Source organism: Hoplias malabaricus, chromosome 12 (assembly GCF_029633855.1).
Source record: "Hoplias malabaricus isolate fHopMal1 chromosome 12, fHopMal1.hap1, whole genome shotgun sequence".
Classification (NCBI taxonomy): Eukaryota; Metazoa; Chordata; class Actinopteri; order Characiformes; family Erythrinidae; genus Hoplias; species Hoplias malabaricus.
The window spans coordinates 37,372,647-37,395,736 of NC_089811.1; the positions used below are offsets into that span (position 1 = coordinate 37,372,647).

The following is a 23,090-nucleotide window of genomic DNA, read 5'->3' on the forward strand; positions in this document are numbered from 1 at the left end:
GGTTACACACCCAGCTGCACGCTATCAGGCGACTGTACTCAGCATAAGAGACCGCATGAACGTGAGAAGTAAACAAGTCTATAACAGGTTTAATATTAGAGCTTGTGTGTGTATTATATATATATTAAATATGTTATAGTCTCCTGTTCCCTCTGTGTTTGGGGTGTATTTTGTCTTGAACACTCAACACCCCCGCCTTGTGCCCAGTGATTCCGGGTAGGCTCCGGACCCACCGTGACCCTGAACTGTTCTAAGCCTCTAATGGGATAAGTGCAATATGTTTACTGTTCAGCACTTGGGAGTGTTTGTTTGTTTGTTATTCATATATATGGTATTTATAATAAAAATTTAAATATTGTATAGTAATGAACATTTGGTGTATTCAGGCTACAATTTTAGAAAGATGTCCTTTGTCACAATGAGGCAGAATGTTAATATTGTGAGATATATATTTATAGAAAAACATATTGTGATAGTTTTGGCTGCATCGCCCAGCTCTAGGTAGGAGTCCTCACAAAATGCAAACCTGTGACATGTTATGAGCTCAGGAGAATGCTTTCTTGAAAATTTCACAAGTTACAGCTTTACGCTAAAACGTTCACACATAAGAGCAAAGCGGAACTGCTAGTGTCCGGAAATAAACAAGACACATCTCTCTTCCTGTAGTGCCACGCCTAAAGAATGCGATCAACACTGCCCTCTGGTGTGTAGCACAGATACTAATTAAAGAATAAAATAAATGAATGCAGTTAACAATATGCAGTTTATTTGTGTAATTATTCTTGTACTGTAGGTAAATGTCATTAAAACACAGATATTATTAGTCATATAAAGTTACATAACCTCCGTTTTCTCATTTAACACAAAGCAGCATGTTCAGGATCGGCACTTGGCGGAAAGACATTCTTCAAACTCAAAAACCTCCAAATACAATCACTGAGTACGTCCATGTTTTTCTCAGGGTTTAACAGAGACAACATCACACGACCATGAAGAAAGGAAAGAGGAAGAAATGAAGTGTCACCCTTCAATCGACAGCTCAGAGAACGATCAACAGAGAGGTAAATCAGCAGGTCACTTCTAAAGTGACTGGAAAAGCCCAGGCTCTGAAACTGGTGTGAGTCTGTGGTCTTACGGCTGTCTGTGTTTGTCAGTTATGGCTCTTGGAACAAAAGACCTCAAAACTCTGTTAAATATAACAGGGAAAGACCTTTGGAGCTCAACACAACCTTTAAACGTTCAGAGCACAGACGGAATGTAAAATAAGGGATACTCAGATATTTAATGTAAAAACAGAGGCGCAGGTAAAATCAGGTTTGCTTAAAAACACCTCACAGCTGTAACCAGTGCCTGGGACAATATCCTATTGGTTCAAAGTTTGAGACACCTTTTATAACTAGTGTTTGTCGAATTCCATTCTCCAAAGAAGCTGTGAAATGAAGAGAGAAAATCAGATGATCATGCCCAATGCCAAGAGTCAGCTAAATGGGTATAAAGTCCGCAGGACTGGGCTGTGGAGCAGTGGAGTTATGTTCTCTGGAGGAATGGAGAATCAGCATTAGCTGTGTAGTGGATTTAAGGGCCTTTGTGTTCCAGAACTAATCATCCACATCAGCACCTAACTTCAGATCAAATCCTCACTGATGTGGTTCCTAAAAGAGTAATGTCTGTTACTGCTGTGAAGAGGGGGACAAACACCCATCAGGACGAGCACGTTTCCATCAGCTTTTGGCCATAATGAGTATATATTAATGTGTTCAAAATTCTAAATCCTCCATTGACAGAGCACTTAAGATTCATTAGAGAAGTTTCAGAAACACTAATAGTCTTCTTCTAAAACATATAAAACAGACCATGTGACCAGACGGCTTCAGATTACATCTGGAATGTGAGCAAAACTAATACTAAGAATGTATTTACTGACTTGGCCGGGTTAGGATTTGGACGGCCCAAAAGTACCATACAGCTGCATGTTTCAGTTACCTTTTCTACACTGCACTAGAACCTTATCACAGAACTATGAAGAATCACCTATTTTTCATTCTCTGAGGCCCCACAGGTGTCCAGTAAGAAGCGGGCGGTTCTGAGGCAGGTCAGACAAGGGACGGAGAGGTGACCCTACAGCAGGACGGCCTCCACAGTTATGGCAGGATCTTCAATGTCTCCTTTACTCTGGATCATCCTCAGCTCCAGCTGTGCCGGGCTCGGCCTACAGTCAGGCCCGGCTGCCACTGATAGACACACACACAGACACACAGACACACACTCAGTCAGAATTATACCAGGGCTGGCTGATGAAACCAGATATGCTCCAATGACCAACAAGTAACAGAAAACTGACAGTGAACATGTTGTATTTTTGTTTGAAAAAGTAAGTTAAAATGGACATTTACTGAACCGATTTTCCACACTTCAGCACAGTTCCCTGAAATATCTGATTTGTTTTTGTCAAAATCCCACAAGGATCAAACACCACAGAAACATTTTCCCAGTCTAAACAGTTAAGGCCTTGTGTGTCAGTTAAATAAAATATAATCCCTTTTACTGAGAGGAGCAACACACAGAAGCAGAGCCTCACACCTGTTTTTTAAATCTATTTCCTAATTTTTTAAAAAGATTTGATCATTTTAATTCATCAATTGTACATGATACATGCTAAAACAGAATGCTGATGAAATTATTCATGCACAGCACATGCACTCTCAAACAGACAGCTTCTGTTGCTTCTTACCCTTGGCAAAGTTAATTGTCCTCTTAATGACGTGCTGCATCACGGAGAGAGTCTTCTCACAGGCGGCCTGTCAAAACCATACAAGCAGAAACACAATGCAGCAGAGACTGAACAAAGGCAAAAAAACAAATGCTTCTGTAGTTCTTTACCATGAGATGCATATGTAAGCAATTGTAGTCCACACACTGCAAAGTAGTGAAAAAAAAACTTAAAGACTAGACAAACGAGAAAAAAAAAATACTAGGAAAGCCTAGTGTAGCCGGACTGCCATCATCTATATAGCCGTCATCACAGAGGTGTTTCAAAAACAGGAAAAGCCCAAATAACACCCCCTTGTCATTGGAAGGTGTGGAGAAGCTGTGGTGCTTCATATCAATGTCTGTGTTTCCATGTGGTGTTTATTCTGTGAGTGTGTTGTACAGAAAATATGGAGCAGGTAATAAATGCAGAAATGAAAAAAGGAGCACAGCGTTCGTTCATAAAATATAACACCGTCATCAGTGTTTTTCTCCTTCATTTTATTTAAAAATAAACAGTACACGATCCACCACCAAAGAACAAAGACCAAGAACATTGTGTTGATTTTAAGAATTAACAGTTACTTATTTATTCAGTGAAACAGGTGAAAGCAGGTGAAGTTTAAGGAGGCTGTTGTTTGGAGTTTTATAAACACACTGACGCCACAAAATGTCCCCCCACCCTTTCCCTTTACACTATTTCAGACAAAGACTCACACTCACGTGAAATGAGTCAAATTCAGCAGTTCTCCTCTCTCTGTGAGATATAACATTGTGTAGATGTTGCAGTGTTCAGAGGCGTTCTGCTGAGCTTGTGAACTAACCAACACTGAGCAGAGGCCAAATATAGCCCCAGAAACACACACAAACGGAGAGTTTTCCTATTTTATTTCCTATTATTTATTTATATGAAAGGTTGTAAATGACCTCATCCAGCTCCACTGGGGAATAACGTTGTGTGTGAGGCTCTGAACTCTTTCCTGAACTGACCCTCCACACGCCCACGGACCACGTCACAGTTCGTGCTGAAGATTCAACTCATCTTTGGCTGCTGCTGGGAACTAATTTTTTTTTCTTTTTCACGAACCAGTTTACATCAGTGAAAACATGCAGAAGGTTTTAGTGAATTTAGTTCATGAACTGGAACTGTTCCAGTTCCTCGTTAGGAGTCAATCAGTCAGTAAGAGAAAACGTCTCATCTAGGGTGGTCTGGCAAAAAGCAATAAACTTCCTCTATTACAGGAAATACTTCAAAGAAACAGGAAGCACAGTGAGGTGGTGAGATGGTTTGGCTTAATTTATCCAGAATCAGTTTAACCCTAGGCAAACATAAACGCTATTCAAACCCCATACTGAAAAAAATACTGATCAAAACACATTCAAACCATACCTTGAGGTCGTTTGGGTGGTGGTGAGTCCAGGCCAACAGCAGAGCAGCAAACAGGTCTCCTGTACCCACAAACACAGCATCCACCTTAGGGATGTCCATTCTGATCTGCTGTTTCTCCTTCGTGCCATCTGCTTTCACTGAAACACAAGAGCACAGGCATGCACACACCCAACCCATACAACACACACACACACACACACACACACCAGAATTATAAATCAGAAAAATAAAATTCACAAAGCCTGCCTTATTCTTTGAATGAGGGGAGAGTGATGTATAGAGAAAAAATATAAAGATATTTCAGTTTTAAAATTTACATTATTTAAACAGTCTTTAAATTCATGTTTCCATGCTTCAAAAGTTGTACAAGTTGGAGCAGACGTGAAGAGCCAGAAGTGCCTCATTAAAAAAAAAATACTATGAATAAACAGAGTTCACCTACTTTTAAATTCATATTTGAATATTCTTTAAATTCTGCATTAATTCAGTTAAACAGGGCGTTGTGGCAATATTTAATATTGAAAAACGTCAGCTCAGTTCAGTTCAGTCAAGTGCCATGACACCATCATCAGCTCTGTGCTTTCCCTCTAGCTGTATGAATATAAGAATGAATGTGAGGCTCTACCAGTGATCTTGCTCCCCAGAGCCACCAGGAACTGATCCCCCAGAGGAGAGAGCAGGTCAGAGCTGGTGATGACCACAGTGTTCGGACCCATCACATGCAGCAGGTCCATCACCTGAGTAACACAAGCATCACAAGACACTCAGAAGAATTATAATACTATTACTATATACTATTATGGTGTAATTGTTTGTATATTTAGTTGTTTACTTATTAGTATTCGGCTGTAAATTGAAACCAGCCGTAAATTAATTATGTTCAAATTATGTCCTCCATGAATCTAGTCCCTGTGTCACTGTATTACATCACCATGAATATGAACAGACTGCAGTGTTACCTGAGGTCTGTGATGGACATAAGTGCTCTACAATAAACTGCATAGGAGAGACTTAAAGACTCACCTCAACTGCATCTTTTTCTGTGTTGATCTTTCTGCCAGTCAGCAGCCTTTCAGACAGAAAAAAAAAGAAAAAAATGGACACTTAACATTCATTCATTCAACGTCTTATCCAGTTCAGGGTGGCGGTGGGTCCGGAGCCTACCCACACTCACACAGAACCCTGGGGCTGTGCGCCATCATGCCCCAAGCACTAAACTGGATACTGCAACTCCAAGTTTCACCACTGAGTGGTACTGTTTTACACCTTTTCATGAATGTTTTCAATTCAGACTCTGATTAAACCAGTGGTTCTGAAAGTGTGGGGAAATATTGCTGGGTTGGAACAGCATGCTAAACAAATGAGATAAAAAATGCATGTCACTTGTAGTAATTCCACTCTAAATGTGAGGTGACCTTTCATTTTGTTTTGTATGAATTACAACGTTTAAAATAATTTCCAGTGGATTGCAGAAACAAAAGGCTTGTGAATGTGTGTCTGAGCATTGAAAAATGCTTCTCATGGCTCATGGGTTGGTACTGAAATGCTTGCTGGGATAAACAATAGCCTTTCTCAGAACTTAGGGTAATAATTATCATAGAGAAATTCCCTCATATATTAATCTCCCTGTTCCCTCGTATATCGCTGTAATCCATTTCATTATATGAATGTCTAATTAATATTCATTATTTGATATTACAATTAATAAACCAGTTGTGTGATAAAACCAATCCTTGGTTATTTGTTTGTGTGTGCACCTTTCTTGTATGGAATTATAACTTCTAGTTCAGATTCCATTTCAGAGTCAAGAACGCACGGCGGGTCAATGAGCATAATTCATTAATAATAGTTAATTCTAGCTAATTCTGCTGTGTAACAGGTGTAAAGAGGAGCGTCAGACAGCTGACCTCTTCTCAGACACCTCAAGTGAAACTGAGCATGTCCCAAGGACCCCTGCATCTCAGACTAGCACTTCTGACCAATTTAATAAGGGGGGTGAAAATCAGACTCCTCTTAATGTCACGGTTGTTCAAGGTGATCCACCTGCACCACAGTTCCTGGGCCATTTAACAGAAAAAGGTGGTGCTCGTAGATTAAACTTAACCACAGTCCTGGAAAAGAAGCTTGTACAAGAAGCTCTCTTGGACACTGCATCAGACATCACACTGATGTCATCCACACTCTTTGATGAAGTGTGGGCTGCAGCAGACCACGCCCCATGGAGATTACAGTTACAAAACTGTTCCCTCCAAATTGCGTCTTATTCATACACTGGTATCAAAATACAGCCCATGGAAAGAGTGCTCATAACGATAGGACCCATAAATCTGGTTCACCCTATATATGTGTCTCCTATTGAAAACTTTCCCTTCCTTATTGGCAAGGACCTGCTCAACAGGCTTGAGCCACTGATTGACTTCAAGTGTTAGAAAATCTGGGCCCAGGTCCACAGAGATTAACACCTTTCACACTCCAACAATGACAAAGGATGCCATGAGCCAAAGAATCTCAGCTCATGATGAACAAATGACTGTCCACACAATAAAAGTCTCTTTTGCTAACAACCATTTGGATCCCAAATGGCCTCCAGAAAAAGATAAATTAAAAGACCTGACAAACCAGGGTAACCACAAAAACCTCCCATGTGATTTTGATTCCATTCAATTCTCAAGTGCAGGACAAAAAGGGATTAAAGTGAAGCCAGCAACCTAGCCCAGCAAAATACATACAACACACAACAGGATAAGGGCAGTTTGCAAAACTCCTCAGAGCCGCATTTGCAGCCAAACAACAAAGGCTGGAAAAGAGCAAAAAGGAGATGCAAAAATGGTAATGTCCAAAATGTGTTCTGTGAAAGGCTGAAAAGGGCAAGAACAAGTTGCAAAAGTACAACTCAGTTAAACTGGCCCAAAAGTCCATGAAAAGTGAGAAACAAGCTAATAAGCTCCTACCACATGGGTCAGACCCACACAAGGTCCTAAATCTTTCCCCCACCATTCATCCTCTGTTCAGAAATGTGAATAAGAATCAGCAAAGTGCTGACTTCAAATGGGATCCTCACAACCAGATGGAACCTCACAAAATCACCATGAGACTTGTAGGGAACAACAACACCCTTGCCAAGTCATAAAAAGCAGCAGACACCGAGAATACCTTTAATGGTATTAATTGTCAGCTTCCATAAACGTGGAACGTACTTATGTTGCGTCCACCTGATAATGTAATCCGTGGTATATCAATCTAGGAGTAAAAATTCTAATTTCTACTTCAAGCATTGTATCCCATTCTAACGTGGGTGTCACTGTCTGCCGCTATACACAGCTAATTCATTAAGCCATGACAAACTATTCAAAAGGGGGGTGACGCAGTCAGCACACAGTACTGTTTTAATTTTTTTTTTCCTCTGGAAAACGTATTTGTCTTTGTTTCTTCAGCAATCTAAGGTGATAACGCTCACATTTAATGCCTAACAGGTCTATGCCCACTAGTCATGTTAAATCAGAGTTCTTAGTTAGCTTAACTATAGAGGAACAACCTGCTTATCCAGTAATTATCACTAAGGCAAAGATTTTTTTTAAGTATTTGCATGAATAACTACCCCTGAAATTTTCCTTCGATGAAAATAATATTTCCTAGTTAACAGACACTTTTAAAGTAAGGTGAACACTCATAATAGCATATTGGATCAAGTCCAATAAAGGTTTATTCCCATATTAAAATAATCACAGAAAGGTTTCAACCCTGAGTGTATGAATGAATGATTCCTGACCTTGCTGTTCACATACATCTCTGCATTATCAGCTCAATGCTTCTAGAAAGAAAGCATGATCTGAAAGGGGGGGGACTGTAGTGGAGATGAACAGATTATTAACTTTAATAAAAGATATTATACTTTTTGGGAACTTAATATGCCAAGGTTATCTTATTATGCTGAAAGGCCTCTCTTAGCTGGTTCAGTGACATTCCCTCCTTTCAACAAGCCAAGATCGGAATGTGAGATTAGAATCCAGAGCAGGCTCGTAAAACCTCACTCCAGGACGTTTACTACCCAAGGTCCCAGGGTTAAGAGGAGAATCTCTGCAAAATGCAGAGAGACACACAGACTCAAACTCGATTAAAACTGTTTCCTCACACATTGTGAAAGATTGTTAAACAAAACAATCACAAAACTTAATTCCCATTGGTTTAAAACAATTTGAAGTTACATATGTGCACAGCTGTTTGAAATTAATTCAATTTTGACAATCAAAATATGTGGAACTAATTTACATGTGTTAAAGTCATTTTTGTTTTATATGAATTTATGTAGAACCAAGGTAGCCACATACTGTGTGTAGTTGGTTAATAATTATGTAGAACATGGTTGTCTGAATGATATTACTTTGTGTTAGCACCTAATCTTTTATATTGCAAAAGCATGATTCAGAATTCTGGGATGGTCAGGAATTGTCTTCAAGCCTTTGTCTTGTCCAGGGTCATAACTTCTATGTGATGCCACTCCCAAGGTACAAGAAGGTACAAGGTACAAGGAGCAAGAAATGCTCCAATTCTCCCTCACTGAGGATGAATCAGGTATTCGGGTGGGTTTTCTAAACTCTGGTAAAAGTCAGTCACACACCACACTTGGCACACTCACTCTTTTTAACACTCCTCTGAGACACACTCTTAGAGAATTTTGGAGAGGAAGACGTTTTTCTGAAGAACGTCTCTCTCCTGCTTCCAGCAGACAATGGCTCTCAGATAGGGTAGTCAGATAGGGTGCTCCTCTGCAGGCGCAGGCCCTCTCATAGCTCTCTTCAACAGTCTTGGGCCCCTCGTGGTCCAGAGAGAACCGATTTTTCTATATTAATGTTGTCCAGATAGAAACTATAGATTAAGAAAAGCTATAGTTTAACCCTAGCAAAATTTCAATGCCACACCCAGACCATGGAAACATTAGACCTCTGACCCTAAAAACTATGACAATGCCTCCGGACCAACAACGACGAAAGAAGACAGCCGCATGCCCCCTCAGAATGATATTCTGAGATGAGGCCCCAGGAGAGACCTGCTTGGACTGTCTCTCACAAGGCGGCAGATCAGCGATGACGAAGAATCCCCACAGAGACCTTCAGAACGCCACCAGCTCCGACGGCTGCGTCTGAAAGTCTCGGGAGAAAAAGAACGCAACAGCTGCAACCTACAAGGCCTGTGTCTACAATTCTCCAGGGAATCGTGCCGGAAGGCACCGCCAGCGGCATGCTCCCTGTCCATCTCTGGATACGTAAGGTCACATGGTCTCATGCCTCTCGTGGCTCATGGGTTGGTACTGAAATGCTTGCTGGGATAAACAATAGCCTTTCTCAGAACTTAGAGTAATAATTATCATAGAGAAATTCCCTTCATATATTAATCTCCCTGTTCCCTCATATAATCGCTGTAATCCATTTCATTATATGAATGTCTAATTAATTTTCATTATTTGATATTACAATTAATAAACCAGTTGTGTGATAAAACCCATCTTTGGTTATTTGTTTGTGTGTGTACCTTTCTTGTATGGAATTATAACTTCTAGTTCAGATTCCATTTCAGAGTCAAGAACCCACGGCAGGTCAATGAGCATAATTCATTAATAATAGTTAATTCTAGCTAATTCTGCTGTATAATATGTGAAGATGGCCTTCTTGTCTAAGCTGAAAATTAGATAGGTCAAGACACTACATATTATTTAATTACTCCCAAACATGGAGCTTAGCAAAATGAATTAAATAATTAATTATTAATAAAATAAAAATGAATTATCATTGACTCTTCTATGTAGTGCTTATACCACTGCAACATGTGCATACTATTTCCACTACATATATATATTTTATTGGCACCGCAACGTGGGGCATAATTACTACATCAACTCAAAATATAATCTCCATTAATAAATTGTCTGATTATACTGAGTCTATTGATAATGAAGTGTTACCTGAGACACCTACAATATAGAGAAAAGTATCCAGAAAACATACAATATTTAAAACAAGGCTGTCTACTGGAAAAAGTAATTCGTTTAGGAATCAAACAAAACCTTAAACATTAATCACATATTTAGAGAGTGTTTAGGTGATGCAGCCTTTTTGAAAAAAACACTAAACACATTGTGTCTGATAAAAACTAATGGGGGGCACTTAACGGTGGGGCACTTTGATGCAAATGCCCACAAAAGTTAAACACAACTAACACAATGTTGCTGCTGTTTAACATGCTACCAGTGAGAACTGTGCAAACACACGTGTCCAATCAGTGACGGTCAGAGCTAACACTGACCTCCATAGTCAGGACATTCAGAGAAGAATTCACATTTAGTGTTAAGTGTTGGGGACCTGAATGTTACACTACAGTAAAGGGATACAGGAGGATGGCTCAGGGCATTGCTCGACTCATACTCTACAATGACCCTTATTTACAGAATGGACATCCCAGCACGTGAGAATGACCAGAAATGTGTCCTCTCAACAACAGGAGACTCTCTTTTTTGATATGGTCAGTCTGTGTATATACTGTAGTGTATGTAAATCAGCACCTGTGCTCAGAGACATGAGGTCTGTCATGTTGTGTCACTAAACTATATTTGGTCAATATTCACTGTGTATTTAGAGAATTTTTTTAGAAAACCCATGAGTTTATCTGTTTAGAGGAAGCTGGGTTCTTGTAAATAATAAATTATAGACACTGCATACTGTAAAATATAAATACATTTTAAAGTTTTTTTTTCTGTTTTGACATAGAGTGCAGTGATTTGCAGCGTGTGCAATGAGAAGAAATTTAAATAAAATGGGTTTTATCTGTTTGGTAACTTCTCTTAAGTGACTGAACACACTCCAGTACTTCTGGGATGAGTTACAGTGGAGTTTGTGACATCATCTGTGCCAGACCTCACTTAGTTATTTGTGGCTGAATCCAATTAAAATTCTCAGTGCAAGTTTTCCAACAGCAATGTTTCCCCCAAAAGCAAGGACCGCTATTGAAGACAAGTGGAAACCACCAAATTTCAGAACAAACGCTGGATGAACAAAAGTACACAAATATTTGGGCATAAAATGTACAAATGAAATGTGAAGATGTGAATTTAACAGAGATGTAAAGGGAATATCCACACTAAATAAATTAATAAAAATGCACTCACTCTGCCTCAAACTGGTTAGGTGTAATAATATCAGCAACCGGCACAACTTTTTCTTTATAAACAGGAAGCAAGGCCTCTGGAACGTACTAGAAACAGAGGGCAGAGGACAGATTGTTTGAAATATGACACACATGAAAAGAACGGGTGTGATTCAAACCTAATAGTGGCTGAAAAACTGCACATGCAAGTGTTTTAATCAAGGCTCCAGCTTGAAACAGTCAAAATATAAAGAGATGTTTAGCTGAACAGGGAGAACACTTTTAACTATAAACCTATCAGAGTTTGCAGGAATAGTAATTATATGGATTTGGATCAAAAATACAATTTTCTGTGTGATTCACATGTGAAAGAGAAAAGCCATAAAACCTTGACCTTGTAATTATTTTATAAGAACAAACATATACAATCCATTTGAAACAAGCTCTCCCAATCCTAAAAACAAAAATAACATTGACTGATAGGGAAAGAGTCAATTACAGGCTTGGGAAGTTTAACCAGAATGTCTTGTCTTTAGAGTTTCTGAACAACTGATCGGCTGGATATGACTGTGTATTATATTACAGACAGATTACAGTTAATAAAGTATGAAGAGGCTGTTACCAAATACCCACCATTGCACCGTTATCACCCATTACTGGATCACACACTAAAAAAAAAAAAAAAAAACAAGAACATGCATACTCATTATGCAAATGTTTGCAAACATCCCTTTTCATTAGTGAATTCACTTTTTAAACGTAAACTTATGATTATGGAAAAGCAGCTGCCCATGAGTCTACGGTCACCAAGTTCATCTCCAGATGTGGGCCAGAATTACACACAGTACTGAGGAGTACACACTCTGTAGTAACTGAGCTGACATTCCAAAGCTTTTGTCTGAATTCAGGTCAATCCTCAGAGAAACGTTACGAGACGTGCAGAGTGTACTGCAGCTAAAGGGAACCACTTTATGTATTAATCATCATTTTAATTTCAGAATAAATATGGGATGGGTAAGTGTCCATTAATGTTTGGACAGGGAGTTTATGGCAGTTTACAGGTCACAGTATACATTGTTGAATTCTTGTGTTCTCATTTTATGTCATCTTCCCCACTGAAGTCGTATAGTAACACTCACAAATGCAAAATCATTTGAGATCTACCTCAGACCTCAAGAACCCATCACATGGTCATTTCTCAGTGAGGTCATAGAAGTGTTCTTGTTATTTGATTGCCATGAGTTTCATTCTGAAGACCATTAAAACCATGATAAACGATTCAGAAAACATTTTTTCTGTTTCGAAACTAGATTAAATACAACTAACATTAATAAGAAAGTGTTTTTGTGCAGTTTTGTAAATGAGGCCTGTAGGACATGTTTTTAGAAGCGTGACAAAGCACAGCATATTTCTTTCTAGAAAGAACAGTTTATGGCACCTTTCCAAGGGTATTTTCTGATATTGCCCCCAACCCACCTACCGTATACAAGACCGGGGTTGGCTTCTTTCAGCTCCTCCACGATATCAACCACCGCCTCCAGAAAAGACACATCCCTACTGTACCCTAACACAGAGACAGAGAAAGTGCAGAGGAAAAAATTATTTTTCTCAATTTCAAGATTCTAAAAGACTGAAACACCAAATTGTTAGAAATATTCAAAACCTAGATATAAATTTCCATAAAAGAATACTTCATCAGGCCAGTGATCTGATCACACAAACATACATAACCTCAAATGTAAAACATGCACACTGTCCTTCTAACTTACCTTACTTAACTGCATTCATGGAAATGCACTGGATTATCAATAATGTATGACTGCGCATGTAGGGGATTGTAGACTCAAAAGTGTCCGTAGGTGTGAGTGTGTGTCGCCCTGTGAAAGACTGGCGCCACCTCCAGGGTGTGTTCCTGCCTTGTGCCCAGTGATTCTTGGTAGGCTCTGGACCCACCGCCACCCTGAACTGGATAAGGGTTACAGATAATGAATGAATGAATGTATGTATGAATGAATGCAGATGTAGGAACAGAATGTCCTTTTGAAACTCTGTTAAAGGAATTTTTTATTTATAAACATGGTTTCTGCAAATTATATGGTGTTGTCCTTTTGTTTGATTATTTAGTGTAGGATTTTATTTTATTTTATTTTACAGATTTGATCTTTATTTTAATGGAAAGTGCACTGTAAATGAACTGTAGTAAACTGTGCACTGTTGTCATTGTTGTTACTGATTTCCTGAATTCATCTATGAAAAACGGAACACCAAGAACCTAATGACTGTTTAAGCAAATGTTTTTAAACTGTACCTGATCTTATTTACCTGTAAGAACATAGTCATAATAGTTGACTTTGTTGAGTTTGATCCCTTCATAAAGGACGTGTAGCTCATCAGCAGTCAGCACCTGGCCTTTCCAGTGCTCATAACCTGGCAAACAAAACGTCAGACATACAGACAGAGAGACAGATGAAGGTCAGCTGGGACACACACAGTGCTAAATTCATCTCAACTTACTCCATCTAATGGGCTCCAAAACCCTGCCACACATTACACATAAAGGTTTGAATTGTCCTGGCCAGATGATAGGATCTGTTTATTGTATTTGTATTTGCTGAGGTTATTACTGGAAAAGAAGTCAAGTTTGTAATAAATTCAGGTGTTTGCATACTCTTGCACACTTCTGTTTATCCCAGTACCATTTATTCTGTGACGCGACTGAAGTAAGAATGGACGTCTATGGTTTGATTCCTTTGTGTGTGGGTTGAACGGGTTGTTACTGACATCCAGTGAGAATTTCATGTCAACAGCACCTTTACGAACATATTTTTCGTTAGAAAATTGGTGACATGTTCAATATTTATTTCACCCGCTGTATTATACATTTAGGAATGGACAGAGATTGTGGATTATTGTGGATTTCTGATATAATGTTAAAAATAAGCTGCTAACACGGTGGCACGGTGGCGCAGCAGGTAGGTGTCGCAGTCACACAGCTCCAGGGGCCTGGAGGTTGTGGGTTGAATTCCCGCTCCGGGTGACTGTCTGTGAGGAGTGTTCTCCCTGTGTCTGCATGGGTTTCCTCTGGGTGACTGTCTGTGAGGAGTGTGGTGTGTTCTCTCTGTGTGTGCGTGGGTTTCCTCCGGGTGACTGTCTGTGAGGAGTGTGATGTGTTCTCCCTGTGTCTGCGTGGGTTTCCTCCAGGTGCTCTGGTTTCCCCCCATGCTCCAAAAACACACGTTGGTAGGTAGATTGGCGACACTCAAAAGTGTCCGTAGGGGTGTGTGTGTGTGTGTGTGTGTGTATGTCTGGTTGCCCTGTGAAGGACTGGCGCCCCCTCCAGGGTGTATTCCTGCTTTGCGCCCAATGATTCCAGGTAGGCTCTGGACCCACCGCGATTGTTAATGACTACGTGTTCCTTTTTATCTGTTTACTTCTGTCAAATCACAAAGAATAAATGATATGGTACTGGGATGTACAGAGGTGTGCAAAAGTGTGGGGCCTCCTGAATTTATTACAAATTTAACTGATTTGGAAAATAAGAGCACATCCCCTACAGAGAACTCACCTGTACAGAGGTTTAATTTTATTATTTACTTCTATTTCAGTAAAAACATCAGCAAATACAAATAAATAGTTCACTAATTCTGCACTGTCACATGTTCAATACAATGTGACGTGTTCAATACTTATCTCTTCTGCTGTATATCAGTGCAAACCTGCTCACACTTAACTGTTTAACTGTTTAATGAAGTGTACAGAGGTGAGGTTCTGGGGCTGTAGGGAAAGAATCTGAAGAATGGGATTTTGTAGATTGTTTGTTTCTACGTTGTATGTGTTTATGTGTATACACTGTGACATTGAAATTCTAATCAGAGTTACAGATACAGGCAAACATGGACTTAGTAGTCTTGCCCAGGGACTCACTGGGGTAGTGTGGTATTGCAAAGTCTCCAACCCTAGCCTTCTGCAGTGAAAGCAGCACTGTTACCCACTACATGACACCGACTTTATTTCTGGCTTCTTTTACCATTATAATCAATTAACTGATGGTGTGCTGTTGTGTTTTGTTTGCTTCAGACAAGTCCAACTCTTCTACATGTAGTCCACAAGCCTCGTGTTACTGCACTAAATCTAAATTATGCTTAAAACATAAGACAGCGTTGATGAAAAGGCGATAAATAAAACAGCTTTTTAATTCATCTAAACCTTACATTGTTTCAGATTCCGATTTAAATACGATTAAACTTTTAGCCCTAAAACTGAGTACAGATGAGGCCACACATTCTTTCTAACCAAAAAACAGATGAACAGTGACACACAAGAGCAGAATCAATGATTAGGGCTAAGGCTGTTCTAAACTGTCCCGCTGGCACCGGAGCTACGGATGAAGTAATTCAAAAGCTATGACTGTTACAAGTGCAGCTGACATCATTTAGTGTTCAAACAGCTTATCAATGTTTGTATAAAATGTCAAACCTTAGCACGTAAAAGAAAAATGTTTTCCATAACATAGGCCTTTAATAATGTGTGTGCAGCTCATGCGGAGCATTTGATTAGGGGTTAGCGAATGTAGAGGATGTGAATGCATAATTGGTCTTTGTTAGCATCAAAAGGAGTCAAGAAGAATACATTGTCCCCTCAGAAAGGCTGAGAGAGAGAGAGAGAACACAAAGTGTAAAGAGCAAATTCATGAAACATGATTCAAAGTAAAGAGAACCCCTGGCAGCAGGCCCAACACAGAGAAAGAGGAGATGGAAAGAGAGGTGAGAGAAAGAGAGATTGTCCACAGCTTGAGAAAGAGTGACTGAAATCACGAAGAGAAAGACAAAGGAGAGGATAATCGAGGTCACAGGAGGACACAGTCTAGTTAGTATGAGGAACAGGGAGGGGAGGAAAACAGGCTCAAGCTGTGTGTTTGGGGCCCAGAGTGAAGAATTTTGGCACAGGCCATGAGACCATTTGCAGAAGACAACCCTCTTTTATCCCACTAACACAGAGAAGGGGTCTTCACTCCTAGAATAGATCACAGCTGTCTCCTTAAAGACAAACCTCACTAGAGAAGAGTGAAATGTCCTTAACCTTCAATGGAAGTCAATGTGAAAATATTACCACAGTGTAAAGTGTAAAGGTTAGAATCTATTATAATTATATGCAATAAAGTATGTGCATATATTTGGACAAATTAAACACAAAAATCTTTATATTCTTTTCTTGTTTATATTTAAAAAGGACAGAAACACTAACTGAGGTTCTACATAATTAACTTTTGAACATGCATGAATGTAACCAATGTAACAGAGAGGAGTTATAAAGCTTAGTGATCATTTTTCTGATTAATTTACAGTGTTGTTGGTGACAGAAACCAATCGGGTAAAATAAAAATATTTGTTTTCCATGTACCTCTCCACGATGAATCCAAAATGAATCATATATCAGTGCCCAGGTGTGTATCATGTTAATAATACACTGCACAATCCCTCTGGAGGCACTTCAAAGCTCTCTGAAGACTTTGCTTACTTTGCTTATCTTTTAACCACTGAATTATTCAAAGTCCTTGAAAAATCTATGGAGCTCCTCTTTAACATCGTGGATCGCGTTAGCCCACAGCTTTTCTAAAGGCTATTGACACAAAGTAATGAACTTTGACCTGGGATTGTGGAATAGACTTCAGAAATGCTGAACTTTTTCCCACAGTCATGTCACATTACTCAGGTTAAAATAATAACTTTGTTATTTAATCTGTGGGAATGGATGTTATAGAATAAAATTATTAACAGGGCCAAAATCCACTGACTGTGTTTCTCTGCAGCTCTGCTGTATCTGATCCACTTGTAAAAGCACAACACACTAACAAATAGTCACGGTCACCGCATCATTAAGAATGACCCCCAATCTAAATATCCACCCTGTTGTGGTCCTGCAAGGGCCTAACCCTAACCCTAACCCTGACTAAAGAAGAGCAGAGTGAAGTGCTACAGTCTGTAATTGCACAACTACAAAGTGCTACTGTACGGTCAGTGGAGCTGATACAAGGTCGGTTTTCATAATCCAGTCATCGCCTCGTGTAAACTTGCTGTTTTATTACGTTAAAAGTTTTCCAGGTTGTTTTTTGGTGGCTGTGGTGAAGGTAGGGACAGACTTTGGCTACAATTACAGTGCTGTAAAAAATAATGACCGTCCCACAACCAGTAATTACATATATTTTAAGTCAGAGGGTATATAGGTTTAGCAAAAATGTATCATGCAACCAGTTTAAAACATCATTTATAAACTCTTTTCACTTTTCCCCTCATTGTCTTGTATTACACCTCATGAGTAAAATATAAATATAAAAGTATTTGGGCTAAAAAATTTTCCACAGCACCTTATACTGAAGGCAATTAACCACATCAGACAAAGAGAGGAATATAAATATATATGTTTCTGTCTCCATGTTTTCCATTGGCACCTTGACACATAAAAAAAGATGCTCTTAATCATAACACACTGATTAAAGCTGTGAAGGATTCTCATTGTTCAGGGTGTGTTTCTGCCTTGGGCTGAATGTCTCCTCCTCTTTGAACAGAATTAAGTGTTTACAGAAGATGAACACACTGATTAAATATGAACTAGTCACCTGTGTGATTGGAGAACTGCACTGAGTTTATGGAGTCCACTTCAAATCCCAGCACCTGTTAAAAACATGCAAAGATTCATGCTTCAATGATTGTGTTAACTTTCAAACATGTGAATAATTATCTTGCTACTCTACATGGCCAAAAGTATCCAGACACCTAAAATAAACTACAAATCCCGCTCCGGGTGACTGTCTGTGAGGAGTGTGGTGTGTTCTCTTTGTGTCTGTGTGGGTTTCCTACGGGTGACTGTCTGTGAGGAGTGTGGTGTGTTCTCCCTGTGTCTGCATGGATTTCCTCCGGGTGACTGTCTGTGAGGAGTGTGGTGTGTTCTCTTTGTGTCTGCGTGGGTTTCCTACGGGTGACTGTCTGTGAGGAGTGTGGTGTGTTCTCCCTGTGTCTGCATGGATTTCCTCCGGGTGACTGTCTGTGAGGAGTGTGGTGTGTTCTCCCTGTGTCTGTGTTTCCTCCCACGCTCCAAAAACACACATTGGTAGGTGGATTGGAGACTCCAAAAGTGTCTGTAGGTGTGAGTGAATGTGTGAGTGTGTGTCGCCCTGTGAAGGAGTGGCGCCCCCTCCAGGGTGTGTTCCTCCCTTGCGCCCAGTGATTCCGGGTAGGCTCCGGACCCACCACAGCCCTGAATTGGATAAGGGTTACAATTAATTAATGAAACTACTTCGAAAAATGCCCATCACAGACACCTCAACTCAGTTTTCATAAATCTTCACATTAAAACGTTATCTTTCTTACAGCAATGCCCCATCATTTAGTGTCAAGCTTGGTTAAAATTGCAGAAACAAGTTTTGAAGTAAACTCACTAATTATAATACACTAAAAATAATGATTCTAGAAGAAATGTTGTGTGAGGAGGTGTTTATAAATCTGTGGACTCAAAGGTGTGTGCAGTTGAAGGATATTTACTGACAGTGCCTCTGAACAGACCGCACTGTAGAAGCCAGGGTTCCACTTATTTACACCAAAATAAGTTTTGTGTGTCCAAGTTTTTTTTGAAAGAACATGGTTCTTACCTGTAAAGGAAATGTCGCGGACTTGTTTCCCACATATCCCCGTACAACATGGCTTTGGACGGACAGCACTCTGCAGTCCATGCCGCAGAGAGAGAGAGAGAGAGAGTGGGGGATTAACGCTGAGAAACTGACTCTGATCTCTCCGGCAGTTTAGTTTTCCGCCAGTTTCCGTCTCTCTGCACAAACCAAACTCGAATTCATATAAGGTCCGACCACAAAAGCGAACGGAGAAACCAACTCCACCGCTACCTTCAGCCGGACTCGCCTCCTCAGCGCTGGGACGGATTATTCTTCAGGCGCTGACGGAGGATACCTATGAGCCTCTTGTGTATGGTTTACACATGTGTCACAACAGACCGAGCACAAGACGTCAGGGAAAGTCCTCCCGAATAATGAACTCTCTCACTCACTCATTCCCTCTTCCTCTGAGCTCACCGGACCGGGTTCAGCTGGAATTCAGATCATATTCGAGCCCGTTTACACTGCTCTGAGACATAATACAAGCGTATAACATGGTATCTCTGTTTTATCTTACAACCCTGACAGCAAGGAGACGGCGGACCACTGTAGTTCCACTGAGGGCAAAGGTGGAGGTCCACTAGTGTTTTACACAGCGTTTTCTGGGCGGACCACTGCTTATTAAACAGAATTTTAGACAAGATGCCACATTTTAGCACTTTTCTATTCACAGTCCAATTCACGTTTTTTTCCTTCATTAGGTTCTTTTTGTTATTCTTTATAAATGAGATTAGTAAATAATTTAAATCAGCACAGTTTCAACATTTTTATCATTGAATCATTTTATATCAGGTTTATACTCTTATACTTATAATAATATACTATTATTATATCTCTCACAGTTGTTGGTAATATTTGTATTAGTGTGTTTTCCAGAATAAAAGTCTCTGTGAATGTAAAATCTGTGAGAAGATTATAAATGAGTTATATCCTGTACAAGACAGTAATCTGAGAGGTCCGATGGTGGACCAGCAGTGGTCTACAGTCAGTGGTGTGACAGCCTTTTTACGACAGTGGACCGATATACACTCACTGTCTGGGAACTCTCATTGTGGAATATATTTTATTTTATGTGCAAACTGTAGTCTTGCAATCCATTACTTAGCAGTTCTCCCGTTTAAAACGTAGGTAACCATACACCAGAAGACTTTGAAAAGTTTTAAAATTATTTTAAAACTACATCTGACTATATTTCACATCTGAAGGCCACGTGTTTACTTTTTGCCCCAAGTCTCTGGGCGTCGCAGGCCTATTCCCATGACTTAAGACTAAAATCTTAATACAGTATTAAGTTGTTATTATTGGAATTTTAAGATGAAAATAAAATGACTGACCAACAATCCTTACTTTCACCAAACGAACAACATGCCACACCTCTAGCACAATTCCCATGATTTTACTCCCACATTTGACTTTTATCTGCAACAGATAAATCACTTGAAACGTTGCTAGGTGTTAGGCTGACATTAGCTATACATTTACATTTGGCATTTTGGCAGACACTCTTATCCAGAGCGACTTACAAGTTTACTGGTATTACAGGTAGGCCAATGCAGTGTTAGGAGTCTTGCCCAAGGACTTTTATTGGTGTAGCACAGACTGATTGCCCAGACCTGGAACCGAACCCACGCCCTACCCCTTCAATGTTGACGCAGGTGAGGGGTGGTGCCAGGCAGGTTCTATGCAAATTTCCTTAATGTGACATCACAATAAGGGAGCCATCCAAAAGGTTCATAGAAGCATATGATTCCTGACACCGAACTCTTTCAACTGACTGTCAGAAAACAGAAGAAGGTTTTTTTTTTTTTTAAACATTTGTTCATCACGGTGGAGCAGCAGGTAGTGTCTCTGTCACAGCTCCAAGGTCCTGGAGGTTGTGGGTTTGAGTCCCGCTCCAGGTGACTGTCTGTGAGGAGTGTGGTGTGTTCTCCCTGTCTGCGGTGGTAGGTGGATTGGTGACTCAAAAGTGTCCTTAGGTGTGAGTGTGTGTGTCGCCCTGTGAAGGACTGGCGCCCCCTCCAGGGTGTTTTCCTATCTTGCACCTAATGATTCCGGGTAGGCTCCGGACCCACCACCTCCCTGAACTGAATAAGACTTACAGACAATGAATGAACTTGGAGTGTTTATAGAAGCAGTAGAGACCCAAATACAAGAGCATGCAAAAAGTGATTTTTGCATATGTCCCCTTTTATGTTACAGCAGTGGTGTTAAAGTCCAGATGTGTTCCCTAAAGGTACATTCATTTCTTTTCTCCAGAAGGTGAAGCGAATATATGTAAGATTTATAACCGTGTAAAATAAAGAACAGAATAAAAGTCCTGGAGATGAAATGTGTTGAAAGAAATCAACAAAACTTTAAAATTATTACAGGATATGGTACAGTTATATTTCCTAACTAAGGGTACTTAAAATGTACTCTTGAAGATACCACCGTAGTGACCGCAAAAGTAAAAGGTTTTGATTAAACCATTGGTTTAAGGCTGCACAGTGACTACAGAATACAGTCATCCACAGTTCAAACCCACATTCATCAAAAAACTAAAAAAGGAAAGCCTCCCAGAACCCTAATGCCTAGTAAGAAAGTATTTCCAGCAGCTGTCTGTATTGGCCTCATCTGATTAATCTGCATGAGTCATTTAATTTTCTCTTTCATCAAATTCCAAACATTATGTGCCTTCATAGGAACAAAACATAGATGTCATTTCTGTTGTCAAAGACATAAACAAAAAAATATATGCTCCCTGTACTTATCCATATGAGCTGTAATCTCATCCTGAGACAGATACACAGCTGCATTTTCACACTTTCTCTTGCATCCATCAGCTGCCATCAGTTATTTGCTGTGTAGTCAGAATTGATGTCAGCAGTATCACTCCCTGCATGACATAATGCCACAGGATACTTTGGCAATGCATATTAACATTCAGCTAAAATCCTCAAATACATTTCCTGTGGAATTAGTGGATTTTCAGTTTAATTCAGTTTAGTCCATAACTATGCTTCCAATGTCCAGCTGTATTCTGTTTCATTCACTTATATTTACTTTAGTTTTGTTCTGTCAGTTTAATTAATTAATTAATTCATTATCTGTAAGCACTTATCCAGTTAAGGGTCACGGTGTGTCCGGAGCCTACCCGGAATCACTGGGTGCAAGGCGGGAACACACCCTGGAGGGGGCGCTAGACAGGGCGACATTCACTCACACACTCACACCTACGGACACTTTTGAGTTACCAATCCACCTACCAACGTGTGGTTTTGGAGCGTGGAAGGAAACCGGAGCACCCGGAGGAAACCCACGCAGACACAGGGAGAACACTCCACACTCCTCACAGACAGTCACCCGGAGGAAACCGACGCAGACACAGGGAGAACACACCACACTCCTCACAGACAGTCACCCGGAGGAAACCCACGCAGACACAGGGAGAACACACCACACTCCTCACAGACAGTCACACAGAGGAAACCCACGCAGACACAGGGAGAACACATCACACTCCTCACAGACAGTCACCCGGAGAAAACCCACGTAGACACAGAGAGAACACACCACACTCCTCACAGACGGTCACCCGGAGGAAACCCACGCAGACACAGGGAGAACACACCACACTCCTCACAGACAGTCACCCGGAGGAAACCCACGCGGACACAAGGAGAACACACCACACTCCTCACAGACGGTCGCCTGGAGGAAACGCACGCAGACACAGGGAGAACACACCACACTCCTCACAGACAGTCACCTGGAGGAAACCCATGCAGACACAGGAAGAACACATCACACTCCTCACAGACAGTCACCCGGAGGAAACCCATGCAGACACAGGAAGAACACATCACACTCCTCACAGACAGTCACCCGGAGGAAACCCACGCAGACACAGAGAGAACACACTACACTCCTCACAGACAGTCACCCGGAGGAAACCCACGCAGACACAGGAAGAACACATCACACTCCTCACAGACAGTCACCCGGAGGAAACCCACACAGACACAGGGAGAACACACCACACTCCTCACAGACAGTCACCTGGAGGTCCCTGGAGCTGTGACCCTGGCCCTGCTGCTCCACTGTGCTGCCCCTGTCAATTTTGTATTGTCTTTATTTTTTTATTCTTTAATTATTTCACCAGGAAATTAACTG

General features: G+C 40.4%; 1 protein-coding gene across 1 annotated transcript; it reads right to left on the bottom strand.

The window, feature by feature from the left end:
• Positions 1 to 751: 751 nt before the first annotated feature.
• On the bottom strand, positions 752 to 19,351 carry LOC136663964 (pyridoxal kinase-like). The gene is made up of 11 exons (XM_066640944.1): positions 18,921 to 19,351; positions 17,892 to 17,946; positions 13,598 to 13,702; positions 12,756 to 12,839; positions 11,909 to 11,943; positions 11,298 to 11,383; positions 5,162 to 5,207; positions 4,764 to 4,875; positions 4,139 to 4,275; positions 2,732 to 2,798; positions 752 to 2,231 (listed from the first exon to the last, which is right to left on the bottom strand). Exons 1-11 carry the CDS (start codon positions 18,999 to 19,001, stop codon positions 2,119 to 2,121), a joined length of 921 nt encoding a protein of 306 aa, XP_066497041.1. The 5' UTR covers positions 19,002 to 19,351; the 3' UTR covers positions 752 to 2,118.
• Positions 19,352 to 23,090: the final 3,739 nt, after the last annotated feature.

Excerpts from the sequence above, each read along its gene's own strand:
- LOC136663964 (XM_066640944.1), bottom strand. The coding sequence starts at position 19,001 with ATGGACTGCAGAGTGCTGTCCGTCCAAAGCCATGTTGTACGGGGATAT. Across the intron at positions 11,384-11,908 it reads TGGGTGATAACGGTGCAATG|TACGTTCCAGAGGCCTTGCT; the intron begins GTGGGTATTTGG and ends CTCTGTTTCTAG. Across the intron at positions 2,799-4,138 it reads ACCACCCAAACGACCTCAAG|GCCGCCTGTGAGAAGACTCT; the intron begins GTATGGTTTGAA and ends TGGTTTTGACAG.